At 45.0% G+C, this 20189-nt stretch overlaps 1 protein-coding gene across 1 annotated transcript in view; it reads left to right on the top strand.

The window, feature by feature from the left end:
* The window catches only part of LOC112071657 (receptor-type tyrosine-protein phosphatase S), a 107530-nt gene that overhangs the window by 36795 nt on the left and 50546 nt on the right, over window positions 1-20189 (top strand). Inside the window, exon 6 of the mRNA XM_070439468.1 lies at window positions 4400-4588. Within this exon, the coding sequence (XP_070295569.1) occupies window positions 4400-4588 (189 nt within the window). The remainder of the gene's footprint in view (window positions 1-4399; window positions 4589-20189) is intronic.

Raw genomic sequence — 20189 nt, 5'->3', positions numbered from 1 at the left:
GAGAAATGAGACTGAAGAGAGAAGAGAGAGAGAGATGAGAGAGATGAAGAGAGGAGCATTCATTTCGTTGTGCCAGAATTCTACATTCTGTTCAGGATTTACAAGCAAGCAATATAAATGCCTGACCATGCTCTATCAATCCAGACAAAAACCATACACACACGGAACACGCCCATAATACACACCTCACAATTGAACCCATTTCCAGATCTTAACCATAGCACAGCCGGGTTGGCAAATAATACTAAACATACGTGTCTGCCCAGGCTGTGATCAGGGCAGGCAGGCTCTATATCCACCGATGTGATTAAATATAGATTGAAGGAAAATCCACGCTTTCATAAAACAGACTCGGGTCTAAAATGAATGAGGGCATTCACTTTCCCCTAAAACATGAGCACATTTACTGCTGTCTGTAGCCCTTAAGCGTAGACGCTTCCATTCCATAACACGTGCGGAATCACCTCCACAATTGGACAAAAGAGAGAAGAACCAGCTCATTTTGTCCCCTTGACTAATGCATTCCAGGCTGTAAACATTGGCTACCACCCTGTCACCCTGACCATGCCATGAAATCAACCATATGCTTTGCTTTTAATGTCTTTTTGTTCCTCTTCATAACAATTTTATGTGCCACTTCTCCTGTTAAGTCCATCAGTGTTTCTCCCTAAACCACCTCGCTCTGATTCCATCCAATACTAGTACGCATATAGTTAATCCTACATCAGTCCCCGTTTGTAGCATCACAAGACCAATTCTTCTGACTCCTCCTGTCCCCCGTTTTCACATCCGTGCCTTTTCTGTCTCATTTCTTCTACCTTGTGATAGCCCTCAACAGTCCTGCTTCGCTCGTTAAAAGTTTTTGTCTCAACGATTCTCAGACACAATCTCCAGTAAAGAAGACAGATGTGAAACATGCACAGGGTGAGGTACCATTCGGGATCAAATAGTTTCACCACACAATTTTAGAGGACTAACTTCTGTTCCCAATTTCAAACTTTGCCCTCTCAGACGAACACACACAAGCTGTTCAAAACACGGATACATGACTTCTGTTAAACCACTGCCATTGGAGAAGGTAATGAATTCAAAAAAAACACTCACCAAAATGTTTTAGAATAGGTTATTCAGTAGAAATAGATTTGAACTGTTAGAATAACAGCACTGACTATCCAGATTAACACTTCAGACACCGACAACGTGTGTGAAGAAATCAAAACATCAGTACTGTAATAAATACCTCTTACATTAGTAGCAGATAAAATACTATAAGGGAAACTACTTATATGCTTTTGGTCAAAAAACCTTTGAAATGTCACAACTGACCCAAAACATGAAGGAAAGTCCGTATGCACATTTCAATAACCCAATTTCACAAAGAAGCTTTATATTTCTCAAATGCAGCAAATTACAGTTACTCAGCACCAGCCACAGTTCCTCATCATCTCGTTTCAAGTCTGGCTCAGCCCATAATATCTCATCAAACTTCACAACATTGCTTGCTCTGCCAGCAGCGTCGGGAAAAATGCTCTGTGTGCCTTGAAAACCCTAGATAGACTCCACAAAACACTCACCACAGGCGTCCACCATTGCCCCAGAAGTTGCTGGCGTTAGGGGTTCCGTTCATCACTTCTCCACCACCTATGCTGAAAAAAATTCCTCAATCGGATGCCAAAATGGGGAATATACTGGCAAGAAAAGAACAGTGAACTGGGTGTCATGCAACCAGGGCAAACCAGAGAGAAGCCAATGGAACCACGTATCCCAAATGACAACATATGGCTTTGCTCTGGTTGCCCTGGCTCCCTTCCTGTTGAAGAATGTTATTGCTGCAAGCTGATCTAGAAATTGAGAGTTGTCTGCCGTGTTGTATGACCCACTTTTGACATGGCGTGGCGCGTATGGACCGCCATGATGGCTTCTATACGGGCCTTCACAATCAGGCTCTCTGGTGCTAGCTGCCTCTCTCTCTCTGCCCAGCGGACTACCTTCGGTCCTCTCTCCCGTATCCTCTCTGGCTCTGGCCTCTACCTCGGTTGCTCACCAATCTGAATGTGCTCTCTCGCTCTCTCTCGCTCTCTTCTCTCCGCCTCTCTCTCGCTCTCTCTCGCTCCGCTCTCTCTCGCTCTCTCTCTCGCTCTCTCTCTCTCGCTCTCTCTCTCGCTCTCTCTCTCGCTCTCTCTCTCTCCCTCTCTCTCCGCTCTCTCTCTCTCTCGCTCTCTCGCTCTCTCCTGGGAGGATGACAGTGGGGAACAGATGTATGAGCCATGAATATATTTCTCCTCAAGAGGCCTTGCCTTCCGACCTGGCTCTCTTGCCTTCTGACCTCACTCTCTCCCTCCTGTCGATGGAGGTATCGCTGGCATCCATTCAACCAGGTCATTAGCATTGATCCCCCCCCCAACACACACTGATGGGTGTCCTCTGGACAGCTGGCCAGGATGTGATCAAAACCCAGTCAATGGTAGTGACCTGACCTGGACATTATTTTTACTGAGTCTCGTCTTCTTTCTTTTCCTCATCTTCCACCCCCTCTCCTCCCACACCTGGTCCTCCCTTCCCCCTCTCTTACCTCACACCTGCCATGTTCTCCTCTCTGCATCTTACAATTTTTGCCTCCTCGTCTTCTTTCCTCCTGAGTGGATCTTATCTGACAGGCTCTCTGAGGGGTCAGTTCTCTGCTCCTCTCATCTCTCCTCTCCTCTCCTCTCCTCTCCTCTCCTCTCCTCTCCCCGTACTGAAACGGAAGACAGATGTTACAGCCAGTCACACTACTGACTGGGTGGCAGGGTGAACCATGGCGGTAAGAAATAACAACTACACAGGAAGAGTTTTCATTCTTATTTTGCCCATAGTTACATTTGTTAGAAACATTAGTTAGAAACTATGTTGCGTATATGATAGAACTGAGTCCAGTTCAGTGGGTTTCGATCTAATTGACACTCAATTAGTCATGGTGACAAATGTTCTATCCCAGGAGGGAACGGAAAATGGTACAGTACCCAGTTTGTGTGTGTGTGTGCGTTCGTGTAATTGTATGCGCGTGTGTGTGCGTTCATGTAATTGTATGCGCGGGTGTGTGCGTTCGTGTAATTGTGTGCACGCATGTGGAGGAGAGGGGTGTCAGGTGGGGGAGAGAAAGGAGGAGGGAGGACTGATAGACAGATGATTATGTGGCTGGCCATCTGGACCACAGTCAGAGAGAAGCTGAAGCCAATTCACCAGAGAAAATGTGTGTGTGTGTGTGTGTGTGTGTGTGTGTGTGTGTGTGTGTGTGTGTGTGTGTGTGTGTGTGTGTGTGTGTGTCTGTACAGGTATCTGTGTACATTTTTTGGATGTATTTCTCCCCATTCCCTGGTAGTATAGTATAAACACACATACACATGACATGAAGCCCCAACGCAGTTGGACATCCTTCCTTCTAACCGTTTGTACACTTTAACAATTAGCCAGCTAACAAGTCGTTACTACGCCCTGTGCCATGCCCCTCCCTGCTATCTCACTGCCTAATTGAGTCAGTTGTATCTGAGGAGAAACCCTGTGCATAGTTACTATGACAACACGATACGGAAGAACACAGAGGATATCAGTTCACCTCACAGTTACACCTGACTGTCTTCATCTCAGGGACCCCGCTCTCTGTCTTCATCATGGAGCTGACACTATTACCAGGCCTATGGGAAAAGAGGGGAGGACGGGATAGCCCACTGTCTGTAAAAGTCTGGATGTAATAAGTCAAGATATATGCCACTTAGTAGACACTTTTTTTTCCAATGGGACTAACAGTACATTTTACTGTAGGATGTATATGACCTTGGCCAACTGAGGAATATGTGTGTCAACAGGCCATGTTGGACAGGCCATGTTGGAGCCTGGCAGAAGATGTATTAGCTACTGTACTGTGTTAACACAATGAGCTGGCTAGTCCCCAGGCTTATTGACTGAAGGAAGGCTTACTGGATCACTTGTATGTTTGCTAACACAGTTGACCTAATCTAGTGACCGCTGGCCAGCTAGGCTAGCGAAGACAAATAATGAATCAACAGGAATTGTAGTTTGAAGTGCGATTGGGAGTCTAGCCACCCTAGACCCTAGGTCGCTCTGGATAAGAGCGTCTGCTAAATGACTTAAATGTAATGTAAATGTGTGGTGTGTGAGAGTGGACTCCAGATGTTATGGAGAGAGTAAATGGCATGCAACACTTACAAGGATGACTTTTATAGCATTGAACCAACAGGACATCTATACTCCACGTTGGCACCAAACATCAAACATTCCATGACAACAGACATTCTAAATCACATTTTCTGTGGAACTGTCTTCAGAGACAAATGGAAATTCTTTACAATGAAAAACTCTTTGAATAACAACTAATAACAACCCCCCCCTCCTCCTCCAGAGGACCTGTTGCCGTTTGGTTTCCCCAGCATTGACATGGGTCCTCAGCTGAAGGTGGTAGAGAGGACCAGGACGACCACCATGCTGTGTGCTGCCAGTGGCATCCCTGACCCAGAGATCTCCTGGTTCAAAGACTTCCTCCCTATAGAGCCCAGCTCCAGCCAGGGACGCATTAAACAGCTGCGCTCAGGTAAGACAAATGGGAGTTCTTGTTTCTTTAATGATACATCCTCATTTCATTAAAACCTCACCACCCCACGCCCCCCCCTCCCTTTAAAAAACAAATATCCCCTGTACTGCATACTTACTTTGCCCTCTACCCCACGATACAAAACAACACCACACATCACAATAACCAAAACCTCACCACTTCTACAACCATATATCTTCCCCAGCTGTACAGACGGCACTCTCCGACACACCATATCTCCTGAAACATCTCCACACTTTTTATCATTTTATGGAAATCAAATTCTACCCAAAGGCGCACTGAGATTATCCCATTATATAATAGACCCACCCCAACCTCTCACACAGACATTCCAACAGTAAGACCCACCCCCAACCTCTCACACAGACATTCCAACAGTAAGACCCACCCCCAACCTCTCACATTCAGACATTCCAACAGTAAGACCACCCCAACCTCCACACAGACATTCCAACAGTAAGACCCACCCCCAACCTCTCACACAGACATTCCAACAGTAAGACCCACCCCCAACCTCTCACACAGACATTCCAAACAGTAAGACCCACCCCAACCTCTCACACAGACATTCCAACAGTAAAGACCCACCCCAACCTCACACAGACATTCCACAGTAAGACCCACCCCAACCTCTCACACAGACATTCCAACAGTAAGACCCACGCCTCAACCTCTCACCCAGACATTCCAACAGTAAGACCCACCCCCAACCTCTCACACAGACATTCCAACAGTAAGACCCACCCCCAACCTCTCACACAGACATTCCAACAGAGACATTAATGGCATTAACCTGGCACACACAGAAAACACATTAATCACAGTTTCACTCATGACACAGAAAGGACACCCCTGCCCGATTCCCGGTTCAACCCGTGCTAACCAGCTGYTAGTGGCCAGGGCTCCATGTAGAACCCTCCACTGGAGGTCCCCTGACCTCTTCGGTACTGGGAGTTTGTAAAGCCCCCTCCATCTAAAACCCACCAACTCTCCACCCCACATACCCCCTGCCACTGATGTGCCTTCACTCCTGTTAGGCTGCTAATGTTCCTTACCTTAATGCAGAGGTTGTAGAGGGCTTTACCTCCCACCTCCTCAAACTCCCACAGGCTCGGAGTGTTAAAATCGAACAAGTCCCGAGTCCCCAGTCTATGCCGTCCCCAGTCTCTGCCGTCACCTACAGTGGCAGAAACATTGGTGGCCCCTCCCCCTTTGGCCGCTCAAACATCCCCCTTACCGGCTCAGACAGTGCTTCCTGGACCTCCTCCAGGAATCTCTCCAGCAGCCTAAGAGATGTTATTCCTGTTTGTTGTGCCAGGACTTCCGTGGTTTCCCACCCCTTCTTCCCCAGCAGCCGCAGGTCACGCAGCGTTAGTAAACCCGTTGCAATCAGCCGCTTCCGCAGGGTGGCCGACTGAACCGTTCTCTAAAGGATGGCTGGGTTGTGGAACGTAGGGGCCTCCCACACCCACAGCCCAGGCTCCACACACCCTTCTAGTGTGGGCCTTAGCAGCTGCCTGGCCCTCAGCACCCTGCAGAGTAAAAATCAGAGAGACCTGCTGTACTCAGCCTCTTCAGCCTCATGAGGAATAGCTTCCGGTCCAACGCTAATCCGCCAGCTCTCCTCAGCAGCACGTGTGCTGGTTCCCTCTAGCCGACATCAGTATGATACAGCAGTCTCTGCACCGCCTTTAGTTAGAATGCAGCCACCCTGCTCTACAGTTCAACCAGGCCCTGTCCTCCTTCCTTTACCCAACTGTGGGACAGACTATGTTTGTTCCCACACTCGGAACTCTGACTCTCTATTGGTTACACAGACTTTTGGCCTCCCATCCTATTCTAACCACCTCTCGNGTGGGACAGACTATGTTTGTTCCCACACTCGGAACTCTGACTCTCTATTGGTTACACAGACTTTTGGCCTCCCATCCTATTCTAACCACCTCTCGCCAGCTTTGTATTCATGTTACCTGATGAAATTGCTGTACAATATGATCTTGTTGCCATCTGATGCACATTCAGATGTCATAAATCAACACTGCAGAGCTCTCCCTCTACTATGCCGTGCCTTGATTGTATTACTGTTGATGATATCTGGAAATGTGCATGTACACCCTGGCCCATCTACTGTTGCTAGCCCCAATTTTGACTTGTGCTCTGAAATCTGCTTCACTGATTTCTGCTCTCGTAAAAACCTGGGTTTTCTGCACGTTAACACTAGAAGCTTATAACCTAAAATGGATCAATTGAAAGTGTGGGTTCACAGCTCCAATCCAGATGTGTTGGTCATTACTGAGACGTGGTTAAGGAAGAGTGTTTTGAATACTGATGTTAACCTTTCTGGTTAGAACCTTTTTCGGAAAGACACATCTTCCAAAGGTGGGGGAGTGGCAATCTTTACCAAGGATCACCTTCAGTGCTCGGTTGTCTCCACCAAGTCTGTCCCCAAACTATTTGATTTGCTGGTTTTAAGTATTAAACTTTCAAATAGTTATTTGACTGTTTCTGGGTGCTATCGTCCTCCATCAGCACCAGCCTGTACCCTACCTGCCCTAAGCTCTCTCCTGGCCCCTTACACTAAGTCTGAATTTGTCCTTACACCAAGTCCTAAAACAATGGGACTTCCTAAATCTTTCTCCGATTATTACCAATCCCACACGGTATGACTCCAAACACCCAGAAAAGGCTACTCTCCTCAATGTTATCCACACAAATAATCCTGATCGGTATCAGTCTGTGTTTTCTGTAATGACCTTAGTGAGCACAGTTTTTACACCTTGCGTTCGTAATGGCTGCTCAGTGAAACGACCTGTCCTGATTTGTCATAGACGCTTACAAAWWWTKTTTATGAGTAAGCMTTCCTTCATGAACTGGCCTCTGTAAAATGGTATTTTTAGCTTGATCCCCTCTGTCGAAGACGCTTGGATCTTCTTTYTTGATATTTTCAGTGGTATTGTTAACAAACACGCCCCCATAAAGAAAATGAGAATAAAAACAGGTTCRGCCCCTGGTTCGACCGTGATCTTGCAGAGTTACTCTACCTCAAGAATTGTATTTGGCGAAAGGCTCGACATACGCATACTCAGGCAGACTGGCTCTCGTTCAGAAACATGAGGAATAAGTGCACTCAGGCTATCCGGAAGGACAAAGTTAGTTACATTAAGGAGCAGTTCTCTCTCTGTGGGTCCTAACCCCAAGAAGTTCTGGAAAACAGTTAAAGACCTGGAGAATAAACCCTCCTCCTCACAGCTGCCCATGTCCCTTAATGTTGATGATGTGGTTGTTACTGACAAGGAGCACATGGCTGAGCTCTTTAATCACCACTTCATTAGGTCAGGATTCCTATTTGATTCAGCCATGCCTCCTTGAACGTCCAACATTTCCTCATCTCCCACCCCTTCTAATGCGACTATCCCCGATGCTTCTCCATCTTTTTCCCCTGCCCCGCTACAAAGTTTCTCCCTGCAGCCAGTCACTGAGTCCGAGGTGCTAAAGGAGCTCCTTTAACTTGACACCAAATAAATATCTGGGTCAGATGGTTTAGACCCTTTCTTCTTTAAGGTTGCTGCCGCTAACATCTCCAAGACTATCTCCAACCTTTTTAACCTGTCTCTCCTTTCTGGGGAGATTCCCAATGCTTGGAAGGCAGCCACGGTTTGTCCTTTATTTAAAGGGGGAGATCAAGCTGATGCTAACTGTTATTGGCCTATTTCTATTTTGCMCTGTTTATCAAACGTGTTGGAAAAACTTGTCAATAATCAACTGACTGACTTTCTTGATGTCTATAGTATTCTCTCTGGTATGCAATCTGGTTTCCGCTCAGGTTATGGATGTGTCACTGCAACCTTAAAGGTGCTCAATGATGTCACCATTGTCCTTGATTCTAAGCAATATTGTGCTGCTATTTTAATTGACTTGGCCAAAGCTTTTGATACAGTAGACAATTATATTCTTGTGTGCCGGCTAAGGAGTATTGGTGTCTCTGGGGGGTCTTTGGGCTGGTTTGCTAACTACCTCTCTCAAAGAGTGCAGTGTATAAAGTCAGAAAATCTGCTGTCTCAGTCACTGCCTGTCACCAAGGGAGTGCCCCAAGGCTCGATACTAGGCCCCACGCTCTTTTCAATTTACATCAACAACATAGCTCAGGCGAGCCTTTCGCCAAGCTCTCTCATCCATTTATATGCAGATGATACAGTCTTATACTCAGCTGGCCCTTCCCTGGATTTTGTGTTAAATGCTCTACAACAAAGCTTTCTTAGTGTCCAACAAGCTTTCTCTACCCTTAACCTTGTTCTGAACACCTCCAAAACAAAGGCCATGTGGTTTGGTAAGAAGAATGCCCCTCTTCCTACAGGTTATTACTACCTCTGAGGGTTAAGAGCTGGAGGTAGTAATCTCATACAAGTACTTGGGAGTATGGCTAGACGGTACACTGTCCTTCTCTCAGCACATATCAAAGCTGCAGGCTAAAGTTAAATCTACATTTACATTTACATTTAAGTCATTTAGCAGACGCTCTTATCCAGAGCGACTTACAAATTGGAAAGTTCATACATATTCATCCTGGTCCCCCCGTGGGGAATGAACCCACAACCCTGGCGTTGCAAGCGCCATGCTCTACCAACTGAGCCACACGGGACCAACCGGCATATTATATTATTCTCATTCGGAAACCCAAGCTCACCCAGTTGCATTCAAAGTCACAAGTAGCCAAAAACAACATCAAACAAGGAAAGCGATATTCGAAAGAGATATCAAAATGTACCGATAACTTATGTCTAATATAGAACAGCCTACCGAGCCACACCGGTCGAGGTGTGAATTAACGATTAGGGCGCGGTGCTCAATAATAAATAAAGAAAAGGTATTAATTACTCGTGCATATTGCAAAACAACCTCTTTTTAAAATATATTTATATTTACCTTAATAGGGAAAGTGAGTGTTCCGTCTTCTTTTTGGTCGGATAAATTCATGTGGATGGACTTAGACTTGGTTTCCTCTATCTTAATCACTCCTCTTTCACCCCAGCTGCCAAACTAACTCTGATTCAGATTACCATCCACCCCATGCTAGATTACGGATACATAATTTATAGATTGGCAGGTAAGGGTGCTCTCGAGGGGCTAGATGTTCTTTACCTTTCGGCCATCAGATTTGCCACCAATGCTCCTTATAGGGCACATCACTGCACTCTATACTCCTCTGCAAACTGGTCATCTCTGTATACCCGTCGCAAGACCCACTGGTTGATGCTTATTTACAAAACCCTCTTAGGCCTCACTCCCCCCTATCTTAGATATCTACTTCAGCCCTCATCCTCCACATACAACACCCGTTCTGCCAGTCACATTCTGTTAACCCAAAGCACACACAAACACTCAAACTGGACAGTTTTATCTAAATCTCTTCATTCAAAGACTCAATCATGGACACTCTTACTGACAGTTGTGGCTGCTTTGCGTGATGTATTGTTGCCTCTACCTTCTTGCCCTTTGTGTTGTTGTCTGTGCCCAATAATGTTTGTACCATGTTTTGTGCTGCTACCATGTTGTGTTTCTACCATGTTGTTATGTTGTGTTGCTACCATGCTGTGTTGTCATGTGTTGCTGCCTTGCTATGTTGTTGTCTTAGGTCGCTCTTCATGTAGTGTTGTCAAAATTGTTGTGATATGTGTTTTGTCTTATATTTATGTTGTATTTATTTTTTAATCCCAGGCCCCCATCCCCGCAGGAGGCCTTTTGCCTTTTGGTAGGCCGTCATTGTAAATAAGAATTTGTTCTTAACNTTAACGATTAGGGCGCGGTGCTCAATAATAAATAAAGAAAAGGTATTAATTACTCGTGCATATTGCAAAACAACCTCTTTTTAAAATATATTTATATTTACCTTAATAGGGAAAGTGAGTGTTCCGTCTTCTTTTTGGTCGGATAAATTCATGTGGATGGACTTAGACTTGGTTTCCTCTATCTTAATCACTCCTCTTTCACCCCAGCTGCCAAACTAACTCTGATTCAGATTACCATCCACCCCATGCTAGATTACGGATACATAATTTATAGATTGGCAGGTAAGGGTGCTCTCGAGGGGCTAGATGTTCTTTACCTTTCGGCCATCAGATTTGCCACCAATGCTCCTTATAGGGCACATCACTGCACTCTATACTCCTCTGCAAACTGGTCATCTCTGTATACCCGTCGCAAGACCCACTGGTTGATGCTTATTTACAAAACCCTCTTAGGCCTCACTCCCCCCTATCTTAGATATCTACTTCAGCCCTCATCCTCCACATACAACACCCGTTCTGCCAGTCACATTCTGTTAACCCAAAGCACACACAAACACTCAAACTGGACAGTTTTATCTAAATCTCTTCATTCAAAGACTCAATCATGGACACTCTTACTGACAGTTGTGGCTGCTTTGCGTGATGTATTGTTGCCTCTACCTTCTTGCCCTTTGTGTTGTTGTCTGTGCCCAATAATGTTTGTACCATGTTTTGTGCTGCTACCATGTTGTGTTTCTACCATGTTGTTATGTTGTGTTGCTACCATGCTGTGTTGTCATGTGTTGCTGCCTTGCTATGTTGTTGTCTTAGGTCGCTCTTCATGTAGTGTTGTCAAAATTGTTGTGATATGTGTTTTGTCTTATATTTATGTTGTATTTATTTTTTAATCCCAGGCCCCCATCCCCGCAGGAGGCCTTTTGCCTTTTGGTAGGCCGTCATTGTAAATAAGAATTTGTTCTTAACTGACTTGCCTAGTTAAATAAAGGTTAAATAAAAATACATTTGTGTATGGACAACCTCAGCCAGTGATGGCCCGACCAGAAGAAATCCACCAGCTTGCGGGGGGGTTGAGGACAGCCAGTTTATGCCACAGGGAAGATGCCGCCAGATTGTTCATTATCAGCACCTTCCCTCTATATGCCACTTGGGACAAGAGCCACCTCCACCTGGCCAGTCTTGATACCACTGCCTGTGACAGCCCCTCCCAGTTCTTCCTTACCCACTTCTCTGAGCCCAGGTACACCCCTAACATGTTAAGCCCTTCACAACCCCACTGCAAACACCCTGGAAGGGGCCCTATCCATCCATGCCCCACATAACAGAGCTTTGCTCTTGCCCTAGTTCACCTTAGCTGACGAAGCTCCCTCGTACAACTTCAAACTAGTCTCTAGTGCCTGCATATCCTGCCCATCCCTGACCATCACAGAAATGTAATCTGCATACGCTGACACTCGTATGCCTGTCAACACACCCATGCCTGTCCAGCACACTCCCTGCAGTCTCCTGTGTATGAGGCCCAAAACAGGCTCAATGGCTAGTGTATATAACTGCCCCGATTGAGGGCATCCTTGTCTAATGCCCCGCCTCACCCAGACTGGCCTACTGAGAACCCCACCCCGCCTTGACCATACATGACGCCCCACTATACAACATCTTCACATAGGCCAAAAACATTTCCCCAAACCCAAACACCGACATCACATTTAACCTCTACCGCTTCTCTCTCCCGGATCCGGGATCCTCCTCATCAAAAAAGCTGATTAGCATAGCCTAGCCTAACGCGACAGGGATATCATATAATATAATTTCATGAAATCACAAGTCCAATACAGCAAATGAAAGATAAACATCTTGTGAATCCAGCCAATATTTCCGATTTTTTAAAGTGTTTTACAGCGAAAACACAATATATATTTATATTAGCTCACCACAATAGCCAAACACACAACGCCATTTATTCACCGTCAACATAGCTTTCACAAAACCCAGAAATAGAGATAAAATTTATCACTAACCTTTGAACAACTTCATCAGATGACAGTCTTATAACATCATGTTATACAATACATTTATGTTTTGTTCGAAAATGTGCATATTTAGAGGTACAAATCCTGGTTTTACATTGTGAATATGTAGCCATGATGCACCAAATTGTCCGGAGATATTTTGGACAGTCACGTAATCTAACCAAAGAACTCATCATAAACTTTACTAAAAAATACATGTTGTGCAGCAAATGAAAGATACACTGGTTCTTAATGCAACCGCTAAGTTTGATTTTAGTACAACATACAGCATGCAATATTGTGAGACAGCGCTCACCAATTCTCCGCCTTGTTGGAGCCAACATATTCCACAAAAATACGAAATAACATCATAAATATTCTCTTACTTTTGATGATCTTCCATCAGAATGTTGTGCAAGGAGTCCTAGTTCCAGAATAAATCGTTGTTTTGTTTTAGAATGTCCATTTCTTCTGTCGAATTAGCAACTTTGGCTAGCCATGTGGAGGGCACATGTCCAAGAAATCTTTGCGCATGGAACGAAACATTCCAAAATTCCCAATAAACGTCGAATAAACTGGTCAAACTCGGTTGAAAATCCTACGTTATGATGTTTTTCTCATATGTATATAGCATTTCGTCGTGTATACATAACGCATTTCAGAAGACAATGTGAGGTTTCCTGGTGTGCAGTTGAATACTGACAAAAGAGCGGACCTGTCACTCCAAAAGCTCTCATTCGGTCTCACATCAAGCTAGACACCCCATTCAACATTCTACTGCCTGTTGACATCTAGTGGAAGGCGTATGAAGTGCATACAGATCCATAAATATAAGCCAGTTGAATAGGCAGGCCCTGACACAGAGCCCCATTTTCAGAATTTTCACTTCCTGTTTGGAAGTTTGCTGCCAAATGAGTTCTGTTTTACTCACAGATATAATTCAAACAGTTTTAGAAACGTCAGAGTGTTTTCTATCCAATAGTAATAATAATATGCATATTGTATGATCTAAAACAGAGTACGAGGCCGTTTAATTTGGGCACGATTCTTTCCCAAAGTGAAAACAGCGCCCCCTATTAAGAAGTTAACAGATACTCATGGTCCACTCTATCAAAAGCCTTCTCTTGGTCGAAAGAGACATGTCCAAAGTTCACATTAGAACCTCTCGACATGACCAACATGTTCCTGACTAAGAACATGTTGTCCGTGATTGAGCATCCCGGTACACAACATGTCTGGTTCTTGTGTACTATAGAGTCCAGATGGGACTTCCGTCTGTTAGCGAGGACCCTGGCATAAATATCTTGTAGTCCGCACAGAGCAATGCCACAGGCCTCCAGTTCTTAAGTTCATGTAGTCCTCTTTTTTGGGCAGGAGAGTCAGAACTGCCCGACGGCAGCATATCGGCAACTATCCTACCCCAACGCATTCACGCAACACGCAAAAGAAGTCCAGTGCAATTAGACTTTTTTTTATAAAACTCCACTGGGAGTCCATCGACCCCCGGTGCATGGCCAGGGGACATCTGGATTATGGCCTCTCCCAGTTCATGGGACAACAGGGGAATGTCCATTTCATCCCTCTGTGCCAGAGAGAGCTTAGGGAGTTCTGCAAACAAACTTGAGCACACATAGGATCACACAGTTCTGCCCTAAACAACTCAGTATAAAACGCCACAGTCCACTCCTGCATCTCCCCCACCACAGAGGTCACCCGCCCTTCAGACAGCCATAGACAATGCATACCTTTTCTTACGCTCTGTCTTTCCAAACCAAAGAAGAAGGTGGGAGCATCCATCTCCTTGAGCATGGAGAACCTAGCTCTTACAAGTGCTCCCTTTGCTTTAACCTGGAAAAAACTAAATTAGCCTGGAGGACTACATTGCCTTGCCCCACCAGCTCTACCTTCAATTCACACTGATACTACGCTCGAGTTCCCCACAATACTATTCTAGCCTCTGAGGATGAGAGAGCTGTATACTGTTGACAGAAAAGCAGAATTTTGACTTTTCCCACATCCCACCATTGACTCAGACTCATATTCCTCTCTTCGCTGCCACCACCTTTCCCAAAAAGTCTGTAAACCTGAGCAAAAAGTGGCAACTTGTAAGAACTTTACATTAAACTTCTAATAGGATGCCTGCCGAGGTCCTGGTGAAATAGACAGCCGAGCCATGGTTATGTGGTGATCTGAAAAACCCACCGGGAGAATGGTAGCACCCAACAGCCTATTGCTCTGATTCCTGGACATGTAAAACCGATCGAGTCAGGCTGCACTCACCCTAGCCCCAAAGACCTTCACCCATGTATACTGACATGTGTTGGGATGTCTTGTTCTCCAAACATCCACACGGTCAAACTGCTTAATGATGTCCCTTAACAGCTCCACTGAGCCTGAATGAGGCTCCTCCCCATTTCTGTCTTTCGTTAAATCCATCGTACAGTTCCAGTCCCCGCCGACCACCGGCATCTCCTCAGGCGCTACCTGTGAGAGTTCCTGTCTAAGACACCCAAACAGACACCCCCTCTCCCTCCCTGTGTTAGGGGCATACACATTTATAAGGACAAAACCCCAGTTGTTAATTTCTGCTCTTACTACAAGCAGTCTACCCTTACACACCTCCTTTGAGGAACACATTTTTACAGCCACACCCAGTGGCAAAAAGGACTGCCTCCCCTGCACTAACATTTGTTCTATGGCTCAGCACACTTACCCCTTTCCACCAGAGCCGCTGTACTTTTTTTTGTTTTACATATTCACCCAACAGACTCCTCTTTCCAGAAAGAAAACATTAATCTAAATAGTAAACAGTGTATGAAGGTTGACCCTTACGCACGGTTGTGACCCACTTCCTCAACCTAAAACGTTTCCTGGGTGAGAGGACACCATGCCACTCATTTTTCATAGCATGTTTTACTGATCTTACAAACGTTCCCGTATCGCAAAAAAAASCTTCAAGATGAACCTTTTTCCCTTTAGTCTCATTCAGGAACCTTGACAGTTCTCTCACCGTGTGCTTTGACCCCTCTGCCTGACTGGCTGTCAGCTCTGGACCCATTGAGGAGGAGTTTGAAAAGAAAGCCTCCTCATCATCCTCTTCCTCAGACTCACCTTCCTCATCTCCATCTTCCATCCTGACCACCTGCTCTTTCTTTCTAGTCGGGGCCAGAAAACCGCTAGCAAACTTACCAAAGTTCATCAGCTCTTTCTGGATTTGATCATCCCTAGTCGAAGGAGTTAAAATAGGAGAAATCAGCAGCAACACATTCAAACTAACTGTGTGTTAACCCTCCACCATAGAAAATAAACATTTTAAGAAAAGACCAAGTAAAGAATCAAGAAAATAAGTAAGGACAGAGCCCTCCACACGACCTCTCAACTACAAAACACTCCCAGCATGCACTGAGAGAGAACAACTCTCGATGGACTTCTAGGTTAGCTGTGTAGCATACAGCACAAGCTGTAGATCTGAACGAATGTTCATAGCTCACTCCTTGAAGCCCTCTTCCAGTTCAAGGTAGTTTGTTTCTTCTATGTGTCTGGAGAGAGCCGAGCCCGTATCCACAAAGCGTCTCAGAGTTGGAATACTGCTCTAGGATCTGTCCATAAAGTGGTATTAATTACGATCAAAAAGGCTACACTGATCCTTGATCAGCACTCCTAGTCTAAGATGCTTTGTGGATATGGGCCCAGGCTTATTGTCTGGGCATGTCTGACTCAGAATCCATCAGAGATAGGAGGGTGAGAGAACAACAAAAAGACTCTTGAGTTACATTCACATTTTATGAGTTCCCTTGTCCTAACATCTTTGAGTCAGGCTCAGTACTGTGTGTTCTGACGTGTCCGTCTCTGTCATATTTCTCTCTTTCAATCCTGAGATTTTGTGTTYGTCTTGTATTTTCATCTACAAGTGGATTATGTGGTTTGAATAATTCTTATATCAGATGTATATACAGTATGAACATATACACAGAAACATACAGTACGTGAACAATTCAAAATGACAAATAAACCCTAATCCAATACTCTTGATATAAGGAACACATTAGAATGAGCTTGAATGTCCCTGATGGGACACACCACACAAACAACAGGATGGGAGTGTAAAGCCACGTGGAGAACGTGCTCCATGCATACTGTATCCATGCATACTGTATCCATGCATACTGTATCTAAACAAAACTACTGATTTGTTTTCTTTCTGTTCCTCTCTATAATCTTCAACAGCTTTTGGTAAGTATTACTCTTACCCCAGCCATGCCCAAACCCTTAGGCTATGTCCATAACACCACAGTCACTCCAGCATTTAAAGCAGTGTTCCCCAAATGGTGGTTCAGGACTAATTGGTGTCCCACCTCAAGTTCCTTTTTGGTTATAGATCACAGTTAAGGACTGGACTGTGACTAGAAACATGATTTTGTTTATTTGGATGGTCACAAGGGAAACAAGTTTGTGGACCACTGCATTAAATGTCCTTTAAAATACTGAGTGAGTACCTCTACAGTTCCTTTCTGTCCAGCTGGTCCCTCTCCTTGCTAGGCTCAGAGTGTCTCCATATACGCCCAAACACACACACACATACATACACACACACACACACACACACACACACACACACACACACACACACACACACCACACACACACACACACACACACACACACACACACACACACACACACACAACACACACAACACAACACCAAAAACACACACATCCATCCATCATCTCCCTGAAAGGGGTATAGTGATGCATATGGTCCAAGAGTCATAGTCTTCAAAAGTGGCGTCTATTTTCTACAGCCATCTGTTGTGTAGATCCTTCCAGCCATATGCATTAGGAGAATTCTGTAGGCCAATCCTCCTCATTAAATAGGGATTGAGGCTTGCAGAATTACCCCTAATGTATAACTTGGGATTCAACACACATATGGTGTGCAATATGGACTCAGTTTAACATTACACCACGTTTGACATGTGAAATTGCCCGACAAATGTTGGATTTGGGTTAACTATCCCTTGGTTAGTGATGATGGACTGACATCTCTCCTATTCAATTTTGCGGCACACGGACACACACACACACACACACACACACACACACACACACACACACACACACACACACACACACACACACACACACACAACACGACAACAACACACCACACACACACACACACACACACACACACACACACACACACTAAAGCACATGATCAACTCCAAAAAATCTGGACTCCACCCCCCACTAGATCAGGAGCGGGTCTTTGAACCAAGCAATCTCATTCAGGGCCAGTCAGTCATTCACAACTGTCTGAGTGGCTGATCTTCCTGTTTTCCCCACCCTGGTTTCCTATATTCCTTACCATTGTCAACAACTTGAATTGTGTGTGTGTGTGTGTATCTATCTGTGTTTGTCTGCGTCTATGAGCGTGTGTGTGTGTCTGTGTGTCTGTGTTTCATGTGTTGTCTCAAGGAGAGTGTGTTTTAATGCTGTAGGGTACTCTCTCTACCTCACTCCCTCTCTTTACCTTCCCCACATGAAACAAGACTACAGTTTACTATAGAATACTACAATACTTACTATAGAATTCTGTAGTAAACTCTAGTATACTGTAGAATACTATACTACACACTGTAGTATCCTTCGATCAAGTGTAGTACTTACTATAGAATGTTGTAGTATACTGTAGAATACTATAGTAAACACTATAGTATTATCAGAAAAAAAAGCACTGTAGTAAATACTACATTATTGTCCGCAAAAACACTACAGACTGCAAAAACACAACACCTTTTTTACCCCAATTTCATGATATACAATTGGTAGTTACAGTCTTGTCCCATCGCTGCAACTCCCAGACAGACTCGGGAGAGGGAAAGGTCTAGAGCAGGACCCCACACTGCTTCTTGACACAATGCTCGCTTAACCCAGAAGCCAGCTGCACCAATGTGTCGGAGGAAACACTGTACACCTGGCGACCGTGTCAACATGCATGCCCCCGGCCTGCTACAGGAGTTGCTAGAGCGCGATGGGACAAGGACATCCCGGCCAGCCAAACCCTCCCCTAACCTGGACGACGCTGGGCCAATTGTGTGCCGCCTCATGGGTCTCCCGTGGCGGCCGGCTGCGACACAGCCTGGGATCGAACCAGGATCTGTAGTGACACGCTCTAGCAACTCCTGTGGCGGGCCGAATGCATGCACGCTGACACGGTATATGCTATCGCTTAGACCGATGCACCACTCGGGAGGCCCCACCACTACACTTTTTTAGCTATAATAAATACTATAGTATTTAATTTGCATATACTCTGCCCATTCCGTCCCCCATATCCCAGTTTGTACCAGCCAAGTGAGAAACCTACATGACCATATATTGTGTTCCATACAGGTTATACGTTCAGAACACAGTCCTACCTAACTACAGGTTATACGTTCAGAACACAGTCCTACATACCTACAGGTTATACGTTCAGAACACAGTCCTACCTACCTACAGGTTATACGTTCAGAACACAGTCCTACCTACCTACAGGTTATACGTTCAGAACACAGTCCTACCTACCTAACGGTTATACGTTCAGAACACAGTTACCTACCTTACAGGTTATACGTTTCAGAACACAGTCCTTACCTACCTACAGGTTATACGTTCAGACGACCCAGTCCTACCTACCTACAAGGTTATACGTTCAGAACACAGTCTACCTACGCCCTACAAGGTTATACGTTCAGAACACAGTCCTACCCTACCTACAGGTTATACGTTCAGAACAAGTCCTACCTACCTACAGGTTATACGTTTCAGAACACAGTCCTACCTACCTAACAGGTTATACGTTCAGAACACAGTCCTACCTACCTACAGGTTTATACGTTCAGACAACACAGTCCTACCTACTACAGGTTATACGTTCAGAACCAGTCCTACCTACCCTACAGGTTATACGTTCAGAACACAGTCCTACCTACCTACAAGGTTATTCACAAACCGTTTCAAAAGAAAACACAGTTCTACCTACCTACAGGTTATACGTTCAGAACACAGTCCTACCTACCTACAGGTTATAGCGTTCAGAACACAGTCTCTACCTACCTACAGGTTATACGTTCAGAACACAGTCTACCTACCTACAGTTACGTTCAGAAACACAGTCTACCTCCTACGGGTTTATATGTTCAGAACACAGTCCTACCTACCTACCTACAGTTATACGTTCAGACACACCGTCCTACCTACCTCACCGTTATACGTTCAGAACACAGTCCTACCGTACCTACCTACAGGTTATACGTTCAGTGACAACAGTCCTAACCTACCTACCTATCAGGTTAACTGTCAGAACACAGTCCTACCTACCTACAGGTTATACGTTCAGAACACAGTCCTACTACCTACCTACCCAGGTTATACGTTCAGAACACCAGTCCTACCTACCTAACAGGTTATACGTTCAGAACACAGTCCTACCTACCTACAGGTTATGCGTTCAGAACCCAGTCCTACCTACCTACAGTTTTACGTTCAGAACACAGTCCTACATACCTAAGGTTAATACGTTCAGAACACAGTCCTACTACCTACAGGTTATATCGTTCAGAACCAGTCCTACCTATAACAAGGTTATACGTTCAGAACCCAGTCCTTACCTACTACAGGTTTATACGTTCAGAACACAGTCCTACCTACTATCAGTTATAACGTTCAGAACACAGTCCTACCTACCTACAGGTTATACGTTCAGACACACAGTCGCCTACCTACCTACAGGTTATACGTT

The sequence above is a fragment of the Salvelinus sp. IW2-2015 genome, unplaced genomic scaffold, assembly GCF_002910315.2.
Source record: "Salvelinus sp. IW2-2015 unplaced genomic scaffold, ASM291031v2 Un_scaffold1675, whole genome shotgun sequence".
Lineage (NCBI taxonomy): Eukaryota > Metazoa > Chordata > Actinopteri > Salmoniformes > Salmonidae > Salvelinus > Salvelinus sp. IW2-2015.
Note: the sequence above shows the minus strand (reverse complement) of the source record. Positions and strands in the feature narration are given on the sequence as shown.